The sequence below is a fragment of the Trichomycterus rosablanca genome, chromosome 1 (genome assembly GCF_030014385.1).
Source record: "Trichomycterus rosablanca isolate fTriRos1 chromosome 1, fTriRos1.hap1, whole genome shotgun sequence".
Taxonomy (NCBI): Eukaryota; Metazoa; Chordata; class Actinopteri; order Siluriformes; family Trichomycteridae; genus Trichomycterus; species Trichomycterus rosablanca.
Window position 1 is genome coordinate 55,458,472 of NC_085988.1, and position 19,947 is coordinate 55,478,418.

Consider the following 19,947-nt stretch of genomic DNA (forward strand, 5'->3'; position numbering starts at 1 on the left):
GATTTTTAAGTGAAATGTTACAATTAAAATGGTGAACACATTTTATGCTAAATGTACTGATGTTAAAAACTGCTGGGACAAGAGAAAACTGTAAGGGAGTTTTATTCACTCACATACTAGGCAGTAAATGTCAGATTGTAGGTTAGAATTTCTCCATCAGCAAACATTGTAGATCAGCGGTGCTTTAGGTGGGATAAGGCGTAGTTATTGTATCAGACTTGTCTGTGGTTGTATCGTGACGATGGTTTGATGGACGTTTCTACACGAAGTGAGTGTGTTTTGACCCTTTGGGGCTTCCATAGTTCATGAACTAACGTGCTCGACTCAGCTTTCCGGTATTCGGTACAGAAGAAGAAGTTAATTAAGTGTAATAAAGTGTTCTGCTCCCGACAACTTGTGAATATAGCGTGTATTTATTTCTTTATTATGCAAGTGCATCACTACCACGATCGGTTACATTATGTTAACAAACCGCAAATGAAAAACGGTGGCAAGTCCGACATTAAAACGTTTGTTCTACCAGTCAAGTGTCAACATGAACTAGAATTTGCGTTAATGGCACAAATTTTTTTAATCGCGTTAAATTGAGGTCGCGTTAATGCGTTATTATCGCGTTAACTTCGACAGCCCTAATATATATATATAGTTCTTTCATGGGATGTTCACACATCTTTGGCATTGAGATCCTCTCCTTCCTGTTCCCATGTTCTGCTTCCTAAGCTACATTACACATCAATAGAATCATGCTGACAGATGAACAGTGAATGTGTGTGAGTGGGCCAATTCCCAGTGTGCAAAGAAAAATTGCTCAACCAAATCCAACTGCAGGTGAAACTGAGGGGGTAATTGGGACTTGTTTCTGAACTTGGCTTTTTACCACTTTAAACAAATACTATATGACCCAAAGTATGTGGACACATGATCATTAGACAGTTTAGGGGTGTTAATATAGTTTCCCCTTTTTTGCAGCTATAACAAGCTATTTTGAAAAAAGCTTTTCACAAAATTCAGGTCAGAGCTCTTTGAAGGCCAAATTACAGGAGAGAATGTCATGCTAAAGACTAAAAATGAACTCAATGTAAATACACAAATGCTTTTAACTATGCAAGGACAATTTTATGCTGCATTGCTGGTGTTGGGTTCCCACACAAACTAAGAGCCATGCTATTCTCCATGTGACACCTCCATGACTAATATCATGGCTCCTGTTAGAAGAAAATTCTTATTATGCAATATTTATTGCAGTATCAACTGTATCCACACTTTTAAACACTTTTATACATTTAAAAGTGTGGATACAGTTGATATTGCAATAAATATTGCGTAATAAGAATTTTCCTGCTAACAGGAGCCATGATATTAGTCATGGAGGTGTCACATGGAGAATAGCATGGCTCTTCACCAGCAGGTGATAAGAAGTGTACGTAAAAGGGGGCGTGTGATGGTTTACAGTTCTCCATGGCCAAAACAAAGTTATTGCAAACAAAACAGGGGAAAAATCCCATCTTATCCATAAACTTTCCCAGATTGGTACAATAGGAAAACAGGATGATCCTTTGGTTGTACTGCATTGCCCGACTACTGAACTGGCAGTGTTTGGTATAGAAGAGATGTGTGGTCAGATATGATTAGCTCCCTCTAATGTACAGCAGTGTGCACTGAAGATAAAGGATGCTGAACTCTGCAGTCACTTTGAGAGACGTATGAAGTGGAAAAAATTGGAGGGGGCTCTGCACATCAGCACTTTGCTAAGAATGTATCCGACATCCCATACCGAGTGGATTTTGTGACAAGGACACAAACACCAGACTAGGACAACACATACCTCGCCCTCGATCCTCGGAGGTCGAATGCTAGACAGGTGGATGGTTTTGTACTCGCCCGAGTTGAGCTTCACAACAATGGCATCTGCATTCACGACTTGCATCACCTGTACAGCGTGTAAGGAAGAGATGGAAAAAAGAGAAAGAGAGAGAGAAAGAGGTTAAGCAAGTCACAGCTCCTCTTGAAGGACATGGAGAACACAGCCAGCTTGTTGCCAGAGAAACAGCTTTGAACATCTAACATTAGTCGTGCCTGATGAATCAAATGGTAAAAAAAGACTGCAGCAAATAAACACTTTATCCACCCTTTGCTAAGAATCTGTATATTAATCCTTGTCCTTGACTACCAGATCTTTAATCCTTTTGTTTCACATTATTTCACTAGCTGACTGTGCTAGGTAGCATATCACTTTTGTTTGAATGAGAGCTTAAAGCCGAATGGTATTAATTAATAATTTTGGAAATTTTTGAATTAGGAAGCTGCTCTTATACGTGATATTTAAAATTATACAACCATTCAATCAGACTTAGTATTTTGATGGGACTAGAGACATACGTTAAGTGCAGATATAGGAAAAAGTCCCAGTGCTCTTATACTACATATGTATCATTCTGCTTTACAGGTGTGAATGAATTATTTATTTTGGCTGCTCCTATTAGAGGTTGCCAGAGTAATGCATTCGGCTGCATATTTGATTTGGCACAGTTTTTATGTCGGATGCCCTTCCTGACACAACCCTTCTATTTTTATCCAGGCTTGGGACTAGCACTAAGGGTGAACTGATGTGTGTACTCTAATGACTAGGTTCATACTGACCATGCAGCTTCTGTATTTGTAAAAACAGCCTGGGATTCAAACCCAAAACTCAGGCACAGAGTGGTAAATCACCACACATGCTCACGCTTCAGTTTAATAAGATTAATCCAAGATTTATCCAAACAGAAAATGTTTGGATAAAAAGTTTATGAAGACCATTGACAGTGAGCAGGAAACGATGGAGCAACAAACTGTCGTACTGTACTGAATCATCGGAATCATGCCCGTCACCAAAGGGACTTTCAACAGACAGTATTTTTCTGATATCTTATCTTTCTACCAAAAATAGAAATGTACAAATAAATGTACATGGTACAAAGTAGCCAACAAAGTAGGAGCTATGTATTGTGCAGGAATATGTTTGCGTTGCCTGGCAACAGTCCAAGACTATGTGTGTTCGCAGATTAAAAAAAAGATAAAAAAAATAATGAAATCATAATCTGCTGCTGCTTACTGAATATCAGCACACTGTGGTATTGCTTATATAGGGTGGGGTTATGTGACTGTTTAGAATTTAGTGATTGGTCTTCAAACAGCCCCGATATACACCGAATATATAACATTATGACCACCTCCTGGTTTCTACACTCACTGTCCATTTCATCAGCTCCACTTACCATATAGAAGCACTTTGTAGTTCTACATTTACTGACTGTAGTCCATCTGTTTCTTTACATACTTTTTATAGCCTGCTTTCACCCTGTTCTTTAATGGTCAGGACACTTCCAGGACCACTACACAACAAAATATATCCAGCCAACAGCGCCCCATGGGCAGCGTCCTGTGACCACTGATAGAGGTCTAGAAGATGACCAACTCAAACAGCAGCAATAGATGAGTGATTGTCTCTGACTTTACATCTACAAGGTAGACCAACCAGGTAGGAGTGTCTAATAGAGTGGACAGTAAGTGGAAACAGTATTTAAAAACTCCAGCAGCGCTGCTGTGTCTGATCCACTCATACCAGCACAACACACACTAACACACCACCACCACGTCATTGTCACTGCTATGCTGAGAATCATCCACCACCCAAATAATGCCTGCTCTGTGGTGGTCCTGTGGGGGTCCTGACCATTGAAGAACAGGGCAAAAGCAGGCTAAAAAAGTATGTCAAGAAACATATGGATGGTCAGTAATTGTAGAACTACAAAGTGCTTCTATATGGTAAGTGGAGCTGATAAAATGGACAGTGAGTGTAGAAACAAGGAGGTGGTTTTAATGTTATGGCTGATCGGTGTATAATAAAGTCAACAAGGACAATTAAATTATTAATTGCTGTTGTAGGTGTGACAATTTAGTCAGCTAAAATTTCATACTCATCACAGGCCTAGGAACAAATGCAATTTTCAATGTGTCACCATCCTGAAAGAGTAAAGAAGAGTGACAAGAGACAAAGAGACGGCAGGCCAAAATTGATGACAGCCAAGAACTGGGTTTAGTTGATAGCATCAGCTCTTCAAATCCTAAACGATAATAAAATCAAACAAACATCCTGTGGTGTGAATTAATATCCCAGCACTCCACAGAGACAACAAGTGATATTTGAGCAGGTGCAAGTAATAGATTAGACAGAAAATGATTAACAGGCAGGGGAGCGTTTTTTTAAACACTCACACCCCACATCCAATTTAGGGCTTAAAACATCAGGGAAATAAAAAATTTATAAATAATAATTAATAAAAAAAAAAAACATACATGCATACAAACCCTGAGCAGTTGCTACAGTAGACAATCCCACCTTAGATTGTACTGATATGACTAAAAGTATGTGGACAGTCCTGATTACTGGGGTATTTTAGCCACGCCCATTGCTAAGATTAGGGATGAGTTCCAGATTCAACACAACCCTAACCACAATGAAATGAATACTAAAATAAAGTGAAGAAATTACTTTATTAATTAATTAGGATTTTAACATCATGTTTTACACACTTTGGTTACACAGGATTCATCAGTTGAAATCTTTAATGTCAAACACAGTCATGGACAATTTTGTATCTCCAGTTCACCTCACTTGCATGTCTTCGGACTGTGAGAGGAAACCGGAGCTCCCAGAGGAAACCCACACAGACACGGGGAGAACATGCAAACTCCACACAGACAGGACCCAGATCTGTCCACCTGGGAATCAAACCCAAGACCTTCTTGCTGTGAGGCCACAGTGCTACCCATTGAGCCACCGTGCCGCCCCATTAAGGAAATAAAATAAATAAATACATACATAAAAACCCTAAGCTGTTGCTATAGTAAACAATCCCACCTTAGGTTGTACTGATATGATCAAAAGTATGTGGACAGTCCTGATAACTGAGGTGTCACACCCATTGCTTAGATTAGGGATAAATTCCAGACTCAACACAACCCTAACCACAATGAAATGATTTCTAAAATAAATAAATCAATTAATTACTATATTAATTTATTAATTAGGACAATTTTGTATCTCCAATTCACCTCACTTGCATGTCTTTGTACTGTGGGAGGAAACCGGAGCTCCTGAGGAAACCCACACTGACACAGGGAGAGCATGCAAACTACACACAGAAAGGATCCAGATCTGTCCACTTGGGAATCAAACCAAGACCTTTTTGCAGTGAGGCTACAGTGCTACCCACTAAGCCACCGTGCCACCCTAAAGAAATTAATTAATCAAACAAAAGTACTGTCCTACATTAATGTTTTCTGCCTATCATCCACACTGGCATTTGTTTAGATATAATAAAATAAACTGATTTTTGCTACATGCCATGGTACAGAATATTTGACATCAAAGAATTTAAAAAGACCAGGATGACACTGGAATAAAATAACTCTATCCTGTTTGGTTGTTTTTACTGCGTTAATCGTACTGTTCAGCTCTGCCAAGAGCTCATTTGGTTTCCATGTGTTTGGCTTAGCGCAGTGATGGGCAGATGAAGCGAAGCTGATGGATTTATCAACAGATGATCATTTAGTCATTAGCCGAGCTATTAGTGCAGGAACTCTAACAGCGACCGTAGAAAAACAAGCACTCTGCCTCTACATAGCAGGCCTCCCCACAGACCCTTGACAGCAGTGCTTCTTAACCTTTGTCGGCTGGGCCGCAGCGGCCGAAAGCCACTCTATACATTAATGCATTTGTGCAACCTGTGAGTGATAATAGCACAGAAGTGTAGGCTGCACCTCCATACACCACAGGCTGCAAATGCCCTATGGACCACAGGCTGAGGATCCCAGCACAGTGCACAGATACATTCCCACCTCAAACCAGCAAGGTCATCACATGTCTTTTTTTCCCCTCCACACTCACGCTTTCTTTAGCTCAACCTCTGTTAAAAGTAACGTGATGGATGTGGTTGCAGGAGGAAAATGGCTGGCCAGCACACTCACTGCTAGATTAGCACCTGCATATGCAGAGGCTTTACTGCAAGCTGCCAACTGGGATTTGCAGCCCACCTCTGTGACTCATTCTGCCTCTGCGCACTGCTGCCTGACAGGAAGCTACTACCATCTACAGGCCGATACACTCACTGTACACTTACAGTGCTAATGCTGATAAATGTTGTGTTCTTCAGATTTGGTCTTTTCTATAACCTTAGCACTGAAAATAATTACATTCAGAAAGACAACTGATTGAAAACGCTTTCTGTTAAAACTCTAACATACTGGGGCCAAAGTCTCAAAGCACACCAAACAGACCAAAACACGACCCAATTAGAGAATTAATTTCCATGATGCGGTACAGAATTGTACTCTTATAAACATGCAAATCCACATTTTGTCGTTTTCATTGCTAAATAAACTGTACTGTACCCAAGTATCTGCATTTCATTTAGCTTCTCTTTTTGTTCTAGAAGTTCTAAAAAGTGGCAAATTGATGGAGCTAGAACTAGTGAAATCTATTAGTTGCTCTAAACAACTAGAATCACTTGACCAGACTGCATGCAAATTAAATTTGAAACTTAAGACTTTTAAATGCCACCTTAAATGTTTGTTTAATAGACCACTGAAGTCATGCGTCATTCTGTAGTCCTCGCTATGCCCATATTTCGAGACCCGGGTCTAAGTCAGATTCCCTATGGGAAAAATGAATGGGGTTTTTAAAAAATCGGCTCTAACGCATCCTGTGCTAAATAAACATGTTCCTGTACGTTTTTTGTCTTTTGTACATTTTTCTCCTGTACATCACTGGATCCTCTGAATTACGAGGTTGTTATAGTCGTAATACTAATAATGCTACACGAAAGCTAATGCTACTGCGCATTAATTAGACATCACTGAACTACACCAATCGAATAGACGGAACGAGCGGCTCGCTTTTGGCGAGTACAACCAAAGGCGTGACACCCAACCATCCTTGCTTTGTACTTTAATGTAGCTAGCTACTAAAAATATAAACTAAAACTTGTGAATATCACTCCACTGTTACACTGGTGAATCGCGCTGCTTCGTGCAGTCATTTAAGAGGCTTATAAAAGAAAAAAAAAAGAAAAAATTAAGAGGCTTCCAGTTTAGTGACGTGAATTCAGTGCGCAGTAGCATTAGCTTACATGTAGCAATATTCATATTTTGATCTTTTTAACGACAAGGATCCAGTGATAAGAGACAGAAGAATCAAAAACAAAACGTAAAAGCTCTGGAACATTTTTTATGACTACAGGATGCGAGAGAGGCAATTTGCGAAATCTCCATTCATTTTTCCTATTCAAAATTTCTCTTAGACCTGGGTTACCAAATATGGGCATAACAACATGGTGTGGCCTACAAAATGACGACACGACTTCAGTGGTCTATTCTTAACGCCATGTCAGCTGCTATGGCTATTATCATGGGCAGCTAATAGAGTCAGTCTTTAAACGTCAAAGTGGTGGTTCTATTTGCTTTCTTTACTTGTGCTTATGGTGGTTAGAGTGTCTGTGTAACTATGAGGACGTACAGCTTTAATTGTTTAGTTTTGGGGGGGGGGGGGGGGGTACTGAGGTGAATATTTCCTTGCAGCTGTTCGTATTGTAGAAATTTGTTCTGATGGTGTTCATCTGTTGGCATGAATACAGCATGTGTTAAACAGAAGTTCACCTTAGATGTAATTAAATGTTTAATGATTTTTTTCAGTACACAAGAAAAATACTGAAGAAAATGTATGAAGACTTTATTTAGTAAGTGCAATATTTTAACACTGACTCTACTGGATTTTTTTTCCCTTCAGCTACTCACATGTTGAGGTGTCGCCACAGCAGATTGTTCAATTCCACATACCTGCTTTGGCATAGTTTCTGACTAAATCTTTAGTATTTTATCCAGGCTTCTAACAGACATTGAGAGAGCACTGATAAGTGCACCTCTCAATGGATAGGTTGTTGAGTCACACATTATGCCCCACCTTTTCACCAGCGACCCCTCTCCCACCACAAATACATAGCCAATTAGGTCTGTATTAGGTCTGTGTACACTAGACACCCAACAAGCTAATGCCACCTCTGAGATTCAAATATCATGGGCTACCATATTTTACCACTGTCCACCCAAACAGCCACTGATTTTATTTTATATTAACATCTATTAATTGAGAAATTCATAATTAATATGCATTTTAAAATTTACCTCACACTGTAGCAGATTCCTTCTCAAGTCACTGTTTTTTTTTTCTCTGACTTGGGCTTTGATCTATCTTATCAAGAACAATTAAATTATAATTAAAATAATTAAAACATTATCTAAATGTCCAACACTTCAGGTTTCATACATAATCCTAAAAGCTTCACAACTGTGAAGATCAGTTGGTAGTAGGGTTGGGCGGTATGACGATATTACCGTATACCGCGGTATTCAAAAATGGTGACGGTATTCAAAAATGGTGACGGTATTTTTTTAATGTGAAGCGCCGAATTTCTGCTTCAGGTTTACCTTGAAAACTGAGACTTTAGGACATGCGCGCATCCACAGTAAGGGAGGGGTAGGCAGTTGGAGCTCGCTGATTGGCTGTAGGGTGCTTACTGGTGATAACACAGAGAGACGAGTGAAGAGCCACACTGACACTGGCTAGCGTTAGCTGTGAGCTAACAAGCAGAAACTGAAAAACGGCTCGTCTTTTAATTTTTCAAAATCAAAATTTTTTATCAGTTCAACCGGAAATGAACACAAGCGCGTGCATGCGCGGACATGTACTTATTTACTAAATATATCTTCAGTGTAAATCGAGCACAAGTGTTGAGAAAAAGGAGCAAACAGTAATAATAACGTTACGCCCAATCCGCTGTTCTGACCCTTGTCTGCCATAGATTTTCCTGCCTATGTAAGAACTATTTTTTCCTAAATAAAAGCGCTATATTAAGAAAAAAAGAACGTCTCACCTGTCGTGTAATGTGAATTATAAAATATATTGTCTGGCCCTTTAAGAAAGTGAAGCGCACTATAGGGCGTAGGGAACGAGTGTGTAGGGAAGAGATCGGATTTGTACCGTTTCTGTGTTCGTGTTTTGCACTGAGCTTGTGTGACATGTAAAGTAGCGTTCTCGTTAACCACTCAAATGTTTGGACTTTGAATTATTTTAACATTACTTTACATCACCGTCATCGCAACATGAACATTTACATTCATATTTTTTGTTACGGTATAGAACTTAATTCTGGGTTACAGGCATAACTAATCGTACACGTTCATACACTTTTAAGAAATATCTGTAACTATAAACTAAGCAGTTAACTTTTGAAATATATTGAAGTGTTTAGCCTGCTATTATTCTGTTTTGTGTGGGCAGAGAGAGATTACAATGCCAAAATGTTATGTGTTAATGTTTGTGTTAAAGTGTAATTGATACACATGCATTTATACTTATGCGTATTTATTATAGATCCGATAAGATAAGCAATGTTTGACGTTCAGATTGTTAAATCTTTTTATAATAAAACATTGAAATATTGTAATTACACTCAAGTGTGTACACTGTACAGTTTGTCCGCGACACAACCACCCCCCCCCACACACCCCCCGCCGCGGTAATACCGTATACCGCGGTATTTCCTGAAGACGGTATGACGGTATGAAAATCGGCAATATCGCCCAACCCTAGTTGGTAGTAACAACATCTAAATAATATCACATACTTTTTTTTATTTTTTGGTTGGCCTGTGTAACCATGTCTGTTCTCTAGACTTCAAACAGCCTAATTACGAGGAAAAGATAATGCATAAAAGACTAAGCATTTAAAAACACTTGTGTATGGGATGGTTCAAGTCACAGGGTTCAACTTAAGCCCTGCTTTCAACTTAAACAGCATTAGCCATAACATTTTGCTGAATTTATCTCTCAGCAGCTCATCATGTGGTTTTAAAACCAAAAGCAATTAAACATATCAAAATCAGTAAATGGAAAGCAGGCTTTACAGAAATTATTACTGTGTACCTGCAATCCTGCATCTAAATGTGGGCTGTGCTACATTTAAGACAGTGATGTTATATTTAAGATAATTTTATACTAATGAAGGCCTATATAATACATAACATATTAAAAAATAATAACATTTAAAGGCTTTTAGGTAGACTGATCTAATGGTTGTGTTTACTACAAAATAATGGATTAATTGTGGTTATCTGAACGTCTTCTCCTTTTAAAAGTAATGATACACAATGAAACAGATACACACAAGGAACACAAGTACTTGACCACACCACAAAGCACTTTTAGTTGATTCATTCCTACAAAACAACCATAATTCAGTCACAGCAACACCATGCACCTCTTTTATTGCATATCCAGTGAGGTCTCAAACATAATGTGACACTTGTAGTCCACGAATTGGGCCATGAATAGAGTGCTGGCCAATCCGCAAGAATTTAAGAGGTGAACTGGGGGATCTGGCTAAGCAGAGAAAGCGCTAGAGAAGCTCAAACACAATGAAACACCTGAGACCTGTGTGGATTACTTCACCAGACAGCTGAGCCCAGTAAATGAACAACTGCTGAACTATCACAGTCTGCCAGGACGAAAAAAAGGATGACAACCGTCATGGTTAAGAGTTTGATAAAGTGAATGGACGCGGAAAAGGTCAGCTGTTGGCACGTGAGGCCGATCTGGCAAATGCCCGCTCTATTTGGCATGACTAGAAAGGTCTGGAATTGCCACATGGTTTAAATCATTTTAGGCATTTAATACAATAGAGCCATTCAACCAAGTGACAACACATCAATAATGCCAGATTATTTTCTGATCAACACAAGAGTAGTGCAACAACAGCTTGCTTTAGTCAAACATTGAGTCAAATGTTTTAGTATTATAACTGGTAAAACAAAGGAAATAATGTAGGTCTTTCAGCATCTAACATCTAAAATTAATGAGAGAAATCTGAGTAGGGCAGGGCTGAAAACACTGCAATTTCTTTGACCTTTGAGTCTTTAGATGTCATTGCATATCAAACAGTTATTCTACAGTGATAAAAAAAATAGCCAAAAAGGCTCGGAAGTACTTTGGAAAACCATAGTCACTTAACACAGTCCACCTACAACCACATCAAGAAATGCAACTCTGTTACACAAGAAAAAAAGCCATACATCAACACTATGCAGAAACAAGGCAGAGTTCTCTTAGCCTGAGCTCATTAGACAGACTGAAACATCTGCTGTGGTCAAATGAGTCGGCTTGTTGTCAGGTAAAACAGGCCAAGTTTATGTGCCCAAGACGAAAATGAGCATCCAGACTGTTAAAAGGTCCAAAAGCTAACATCTGTCATGGTTAGGGGTTGCATCAGTGCCAACAGCATGGGGGACTTGTAGATGTGTGAATGTACCACTGATGCAGCTACATACATAGTGATTTTAGAGAAAGATATGCTTATATTAACAAGACAATGGTAGAACTCCTTCTGCATGTGTATGGCTATGTAAAAATGTATTGTACACCATAGAGAGGAGAAACAGAATATGGCGATCATATATAAGTGTTGTTTTAAGCAAAAATGGACAAATTGGTATCCTTAGTTCCCAAGCAATTAAAAAAAAAAGGTAATAAATAGGAAATATGACGTAACACAGAGGTAAACATGCTTCTGTCTGAACTTTATGCGCGCTGCAAGCATCAAACATCATGAACAGTTTAAATATTTATATATAATATAATGCATTTTACAAAATGTCCCAACTTTTCTGGTTTGTTTGATTATTAGGATTTTAATGTCATGTTTTACACTCTTTGGTTACATTCATGACAGGACAGGTAGTTACTGGTTACACAAGGTTCATCAGTTCACAAGTTTAATGTTAAACACAGTCATGGACAATTTTGTATCTCCAATTCACCTCACTTGCATGTCTGGACTGTGGGAGGAAACCCACATAGACATGGGGAAACTGATATGCTGTGTGAAAACAACATGATCTCAGAGTTGGTGCAAGTTCAAACGTTTGTTTTAAGTCTGTGTTCCATCAGATGCACACACAAACCGCACAATGATGAAAAAAATGCTTTAGAAAGTATGAAAAAACTTCACCATGGGCTCACCAACTTTACTCCAATCATAAGTTACAGACCTTAATTATCTTGAACTTTAAAAATAATCTAAGAGGATACTCATTACTATGTGAACTTTGTGAAGAGTCATGAGTGTTCTCACCTAAATCGCCATGCTGAAATGTCACAGAACAAAAGTAGCTCCCTTATTTCCCATAGTGAAAGCAGGAAAAAGTTTACTGCTGTTGTTTTGAAAAAAAAATTACATCAAGTAATTATCAAACGGACTCACCTTTGCCACAAACTGTCTGTCCTTTAGGTCCAGGTTTGCAGTAGGAGCAACGTAGTCTTTCCAAATCCTGACTTTCCGCTCTTTAGCTGAGCTGCAGAACAAATAAATCCATACAAAGGTCTTTGAGGAAATGAAACAAATTATCTATACAGAAAACAGCATTCTATTAGAACTAGAAAGGCAAAGTTCTACAATAAACTTTATGGTGGACTGCCAAAGCAGCTAAAACAAATGTAAAAAGCAGGCTGTTTGGCTGTTTTAATGTTGATTATCTGATAAATACTGCAAAATCATGTTAAACGCTTTTAAGCAAAAAAATGCAATCCTGAAATACAGAAAACAGGAAAATAATTAAATGTAAATTTAAAATACTGAAAATCCAGTGTTGTTGGTTTTCTAAGGTGGTTGCTAAACTACAGCTAGCTAGTTGCTATGGTAACAGATTGTTGTTAGAGAGGTGCTACACAGTTACTAAGATGTTTTCCGAGTGATTGCTAAGGTGTTGTTAGGCGGTTTGCTATGGTAGTGAATTAACTGCTAATGTGTTAAAATATGCTGAGGTGTTGCTGGTTGGTCACGAAAGTTTTGCTACACCGTTATCAAGGTGTACTAAAGCTGCTAAACTGTTGGTAGGCGGTTGCTAAGTTCTTGCTAGTCCGTTTGTATGGTTTTGTTATTAGGTTCATGGGTACTCAGCTTTAGAGAAATTGAGGCTGAGAAGTTATTTAGCTGTTGTGGTAATTGGTGATGGGGTAGTTAAGGCTTAGGTTTTAAATAGCTGTTGTGGTGATTGGTGATGGGGTAGTTGAGGCTTAGGTTTTTAATAGCTGTTGTGGTAATTGGTGATGGGGTAGTTGAGGCTTAGGTTTTTAATAGCTGTTGTGGTAATTGGTGATGGGGTAGTTGAGGCTTAGGTTTTATATAGCTGTTGTGGTGATTGGTGATGGGGTAGTTGAGGCTTAGGTTTTTAATAGCTGTTGTGGTAATTGGTGATGGGGTAGTTGAGGCTTAGGTTTTTAATAGCTGTTGTGGTGATTGGTGATGGGGTAGTTGAGGCTGAGGTTTTATATAGCTGTTGTGGTGATTGGTGATGGGGTAGTTGAGGCTTAGGTTTTTAATAGCTGTTGTGGTGATTGGTGATGGGGTAGTTGAGGCTGAGGTTTTATATAGCTGTTGTGGTGATTGGTGATGGGGTAGTTAAGGCTGAGGTTTTATATAGCTGTTGTGGTGATTGGTGATGGGGTAGTTGAGGCTTAGGTTTTTAATAGCTGTTGTGGTAATTGGTGATGGGGTAGTTGAGGCTTAGGTTTTTAATAGCTGTTGTGGTAATTGGTGATGGGGTAGTTGAGGCTTAGGTTTTATATAGCTGTTGTGGTGATTGGTGATGGGGTAGTTGAGGCTTAGGTTTTTAATAGCTGTTGTGGTAATTGGTGATGGGGTAGTTGAGGCTTAGGTTTTTAATAGCTGTTGTGGTGATTGGTGATGGGGTAGTTGAGGCTTAGGTTTTTAATAGCTGTTGTGGTGATTGGTGATGGGGTAGTTGAGGCTTAGGTTTTTAATAGCTGTTGTGGTAATTGGTGATGGGGTAGTTGAGGCTTAGGTTTTTAATAGCTGTTGTGGTAATTGATGATGGGGTAGTTAAGGCTTAGGTTTTAAATAGCTGTTGTGGTGATTGGTGATGGGGTAGTTGAGGCTTAGGTTTTTAATAGCTGTTGTGGTAATTGGTGATGGGGTAGTTGAGGCTTAGGTTTTTAATAGCTGTTGTGGTAATTGGTGATGGGGTAGTTGAGGCTTAGGTTTTTAATAGCTGTTGTGGTAATTGGTGATGGGGTAGTTGAGGCTTAGGTTTTTAATAGCTGTTGTGGTAATTGGTGATGGGGTAGTTGAGGCTTAGGTTTTTAATAGCTGTTGTGGTAATTGGTGATGGGGTAGTTGAGGCTTAGGTTTTTAATAGCTGTTGTGGTAATTGGTGATGGGGTAGTTGAGGCTTAGGTTTTTAATAGCTGTTGTGGTAATTGGTGATGGGGTAGTTGAGGCTTAGGTTTTTAATAGCTGTTGTGGTAATTGGTGATGGGGTAGTTGAGGCTTAGGTTTTATATAGCTGTTGTGGTAATTGGTGATGGGGTAGTTGAGGCTTAGGTTTTATATAGCTGTTGTGGTAATTGGTGATGGGGTAGTTGAGGCTTAGGTTTTATATAGCTGTTGTGGTAATTGGTGATGGGGTAGTTGAGGCTTAGGTTTTATATAGCTGTTGTGGTAATTGGTGATGGGGTAGTTGAGGCTTAGGTTTTATATAGCTGTTGTGGTAATTGGTGATGGGGTAGTTGAGGCTTAGGTTTTTAATAGCTGTTGTGGTAATTGGTGATGGGGTAGTTGAGGCTTAGGTTTTATATAGCTGTTGTGGTAATTGGTGATGGGGTAGTTGAGGCTTAGGTTTTATATAGCTGTTGTGGTAATTGGTGATGGGGTAGTTGAGGCTTAGGTTTTATATAGCTGTTGTGGTAATTGGTGATGGGGTAGTTGAAAAACTGAAGTGCTTTACTTAAACAAAGCAAATCCTAGGGGGTTTGTGTTTACTTATAATATGCATATGACATTGTGACAATAATCTTCCTTCTTTTGGCATATAACTGGCACTGACTTACCGTTCTGCCGCCCGCAGTTTATCTGCCCCCTGGGTGTACACAGCCATGGACCAGTCCACACAGCGTGCAAAGCCTTCTTTCAGCAAGAGCTCTGTGATGTTCCCATTCTGTAAAAAAGTGAAATTAATGTAAAAAAAAAAAAATGGTACGGAAACATTTTTAAATAAGCATTTAATAGAAACAGCAAGTGAGGTCAGTTAAAAATATATATTTTTCTTTTTCTACAGGCGAAAAAGTAAAAATACATAATGGATAAAGAAGGAATAAGCATTACAAGATCTGGATCAGGATCTGAATACCATGTATTCACATTCTGGAGGTGTTCCTGACAAGGTCAACCTCTGCCTGTCTCTGGCCCAAACAAGGGAAAATAGAGTCCAAGCACTTGGCCCGATGCAAACACATTGGCAAGCCTGACAGCACATGTACATTTAGAACACTGATGCCTGGTTTCACCCTGACAAGGACAAATGAAATAAAATGCTACAACAACAAATCAGAAAAAGCTGGAACAGTATGGAAAATGCATTTACTTTGACTTTTACTGCAGACTTTTACTTTGAATTTTACTGCAGACATAGTTTATAGTCAATATACTATTTCACGTGTTCTCTGGCCAACCTTGTATCATTTGTTAATATACATCCATTTCTGCATTTCAGGCTTGCAACACAATCCAAAAAAGTTGGAATGGTAAAGCATTTACCACTTGAAATGTTGCCATTCCTTCTCATTTAAAAGACGTCTAGCACAGGTTTTATTTTGTCCTATTCCTGCTGCAAACATGTCTTAAAGTGTACAACAGTATAGGATGGCCGCATTTTTCATTTCAAAATTCTTAACACATTCTCTGTTGGGGACAGGTCAGGACTGCAGGAAGGTCAGTCCAGTACCAGTGCCCTCTTTTTCTGCAGCCATGCCTTGGTAATGTGTGCAGGATGTGGTTTTGGATTGTCTTGTTAAAATGCATGGACGTCCCTGGAAAAGATGACATCTTGAAGGCAGCATATGTTGCTCTAAAATCTCAGTGTACTTTCCTGCATTAACGCTGCCATCAAAAAAATGTAAATTACCTGACACAAACCAGCTGATACAAACCCATACCATGACAGATCCTGACTTTTGGACTGCATTAAAATAAAAGTCATAGTAATAAATGTAGGATAAGTGTTTATGTTTCATTTCTATTTTCCATACTGTCCCAATTTGTTTTTCAGATTTTAAGTTGTAGGAGAAAGTCAAGCTTAATGGAAATCTCTCTCCTAGCTTTAATGCAAAAAATGTGAACAGTAGTAGAACAAGAACAGAAACTGTATGATAATTTTATGTTAATGAAATTTAAATAGGATTAAATTGCTGTAGGCTATGGAAATGCACTACTTCCAACTTGTCCTAAGTTGCTTTTAGACAAAAGCTCATGTTTATATTAAACACTATTAGCCTTGCTGACCTTTGCTGAGCACTGTACAACATATGTTACGTTTATTTAAAAAATGGGGTCCAGATATGTATTTTATTTTGAGGGACTTTGCCCAATTAGTTAACTTTCAAAAGCTAGTCATTCTAGAAACAACCCTAACCCTAGAGCTCTAGCTGTCCACTGTATACAAAACCATTTCAAATTAGAGCCTGTATTTTGGCTGTAGTATAGTAAGTAAGTAAGTAAAATGTATTTATATAGCACTTTTCACAGATAAGAATCACAAAGTGCTTTACAAAAACATTACAATACAAAATATATACACTCATCTACATAATAAAACACAACATAAAATAAATTAAACAATAATAATAATTTAAAAAAAATATATATATATATAAAATATATATATATATATATAAATATATAAAAATATATATGTAAAAATAAAATAAAATAAATAATTCATTCAAAATTATACAAATGCCTGCTTGGTATACATTCTTTTCTTTTATCTTCCTTTCCTTTCTTTCATACAGCTACATCTTGATCGGTTTCTCAGTGGGTACAGTGTTACTAAGAAACACTGGGTACCTTGCTCAAAGACACTAGAGTGTGGACACATTTACTTACTGTCTCCCTTATGATAAATAGCAACTCAGAGAAGTCAGTTCACCTTCTACAGGTCTTAACAGGAACCAGAAAACAGAGCGAATGCAAAACTTGACCGATCCGAGGTGAGGATCAATGTTCGTATGTGGCACCCACATGCCAAATTGTCTCAGACAGAATTGGCATATTAAGAGGTTTTAAATATAAAAATAAATATTTTTTGGTGACGTCAATCGTCAAATTTCAGTATTCTGGCGCTGTTTATTATAGGTCAGGAAAATGGCTTGTCTTCTTTGATGGGTCGTGGCACAGTAGTGTTATGCTGTGGTCCTCTCCCAGTGGGCTTTAATAATTAAAATACACTTTGTTTCCAAAATTTAATCTATAAGGCAAAGTAGCCAAAAGTAAGAGATTAGAAGAGACCAAAAAGCTTTGTGAAAGTGCAATTTTAACATACGTAGACTTTAATGAATAAGGTGTGTTTTACCGGATGGAGGATGGTACCCAGGATGATCTGATTATGGCAGGACTCCAGGGTGATCTGCACATCTCTCTGGAGCAGTCGAGACTCTGTGAAGAATTTGGCCTCAGCTGCAAATGGCTCTGGTGTTTCTGTGCCATCAGCTTCTCTTTTAAATGTTGGGCACTGGGGACGAAAACCGTTCACAAATTAGATAAAAACAAATATACCATGCGTCTGTACTTAATTTAAATACTGAGTATTTAAATTTATCATGCGTTGGAAAAAAAAGATCTGTTTATGCTTACAAAGTGAAGACAGGGTGTACAGTCCATATTTACACTAAACAATTATTACATAAAAAGCATGGTTGCATGCTCGTTTCCTCTTCACTGTATTGCATAAGAGAGCTTTATATTGTCTATGAATGGTACCATAATGGGAAAAATCCACTTCCTACACAAGCCATACTTTGGTGCCTCCAATCCTAAACTATTATAACAACTTCTCTACTAAGTTCTCTCTCTATTTGTTTTTTCTACATTTTATATTATATATGAATTTGTTTTTAAGAACTTCTCAAGGTACACTTGGATCAAATAAATAATTTCTTTAATCTCTTTAAAAACAATGCGTTATGTCCATTCCAAATTTAACAAAAGCATAACCTCCTCACCCCTCCTGACATCCCCTTCAGTATATTCCAGATGTATGAGAAACACTATTTGCCTTTTACATAGTCATGTTAACAAATGCTTAGTATTATCTTCCGCTGCGCAACAAAACAAAGGATGAATTATAAAGATAAAAATAAGTGTGAACCTTGACTCCAGACAGCATCACTGTCACCAGGTAGTAATCAGGCAGCAGCAGAGCTCGCACGATGTTGCCGTCTCGAACATGCTCGATAATGGCTAAGTGTGGGCGAGAAAGAGAAAAAGAAAAGCAAGAGATGTTATTGACTGCTGAGGTTACTCTGAAACAATTTTTTTTTTAAGATTCAGCAGGTATATTACATAAAAAGAATGCCAGCATAAAAGAAAGTGCATGCTGGCATTCATCCTACAAAATACTGTATTTTCTGAACAACAGCACTCTAGCCCAATCATTCATTCTAAACTGTGGCATAAAAGGAAAATATAAATATAAATGTGCAAGAGGTGCAGTGGTAAATTACGTTAGCCCACTACCGCTGAGATCTAGCGCTTGAATCTCATTGGCCAGTCGGGCAGTTACAAAGAAATGATGGGCTATGTGTGAAAAAGCAGGGAATCCGACCAGAATGATTCTCTGTGATGTCCCCTAAATACAGGAACAGCCAAATAAAACAAAAAACTCACCATTAAAGATCACTTTGGGGCACCTACAACTACATATCAGTCTATTTGCATTTACAAAATACACAAACCAAAGGAACAACATATGGTCAGCTTTATTAGCTGCACAGAAATGCTAAAGGACTTTAACACTGTATTGTTCAAATTGTTAAAATTAAAACAAATTTAAATAAATAGTAAATGCTTTTGAATCTGTTAAAAGTCTTCATAGTGAATTATTACAGACTTTGATGACCAAGCAAACTGACTCCAGCAACTATGTTTTATACTGAAATGAACAAACATGCTGGACAAAGCAGTCAAAACATTGCAGGCACAAAGAAAACCTGAGCTTTATAATGAGCGGTGTCTTGTGGTAGTAGCAGTTTTGGCTTTATTGTCACATCCGCACAAAATTGGCTTTATCTATGGCATACACGTGTTTACATTAAAACATTTTTCTATTGTTACAGTGCTTGTAAAACTGCATTTGTTTTATTAGATAAAAACTTCAAATAAGTCCTTTATCTTTCCTTTTAGTTAGTGTTTTTGTCTTGCTAGTTTAAGAGTGGGACAGTCAATTCATGCACTTTATGGTTAAGGGAGAGCTGCATGGTTAACAGGTCGGTGTTCTCTCTCCTGTCAGTAATTGTCTATGTTCAAGATTCAAGTGACCAATACGACATCTTGTATAAATGGCCTGATTTCCTCGGTTGTGAGGGTATCTAGTATCTTCTGTTTCTTCTCATTATGGTTGGTGATATTTGTGTTTCATTATTTAAACCATTGACTCTTAAAATGTGTTTTTATTGAAAGTGTCTGAGGGTGGGATAGGACAACTGATGATCTTTTTCTAAGGCTTTCCTATTGAGATCTTAGTGTCCTGGTACCCAGCAGAAAATTATTATAGTATTTTCGTTCATTGAGCCTTAGTGAGAATTTTGGTGAAAGTGGGGTGGTCTGTGTTTAAAGATCCCATGGATTGTTTGTATGTTTATTAGGATTTTAACGTAATATTTTACACACTTTGGTTACATTCATGACAGAACAGTAGTTACTCATTACACAAGATTCATCAGTTCACAAGGTTATATCAAACACAGTCCTGGAACATTTAGTGTATCCAATTCACCTCACTT

At 38.1% G+C, this 19,947-nt stretch overlaps 1 protein-coding gene and 1 long non-coding RNA gene across 4 annotated transcripts in view; one reads left to right on the top strand and one right to left on the bottom strand.

Annotated features, from left to right (window-relative positions):
• The window catches only part of snd1 (staphylococcal nuclease and tudor domain containing 1), a 320,334-nt gene that overhangs the window by 290,204 nt on the left and 10,183 nt on the right, over window positions 1-19,947 (bottom strand). For all 3 annotated transcript variants that reach the window (XM_062994655.1, XM_062994656.1, XM_062994658.1), the window contains exons 6-10: window positions 18,315-18,406; window positions 17,520-17,678; window positions 15,001-15,107; window positions 12,356-12,446; window positions 1,826-1,930 (exon numbers count right to left, since the gene is read on the bottom strand). In XM_062994655.1, coding sequence (XP_062850725.1) covers window positions 1,826-1,930; window positions 12,356-12,446; window positions 15,001-15,107; window positions 17,520-17,678; window positions 18,315-18,406 — 554 coding nt within the window. The remainder of the gene's footprint in view (window positions 1-1,825; window positions 1,931-12,355; window positions 12,447-15,000; window positions 15,108-17,519; window positions 17,679-18,314; window positions 18,407-19,947) is intronic.
• On the top strand, window positions 12,904-15,485 carry LOC134313160 (uncharacterized). Its single transcript, XR_010012060.1, has 3 exons — window positions 12,904-12,984; window positions 15,018-15,145; window positions 15,228-15,485. It is a non-coding gene; the product is annotated as an uncharacterized LOC134313160 (long non-coding RNA).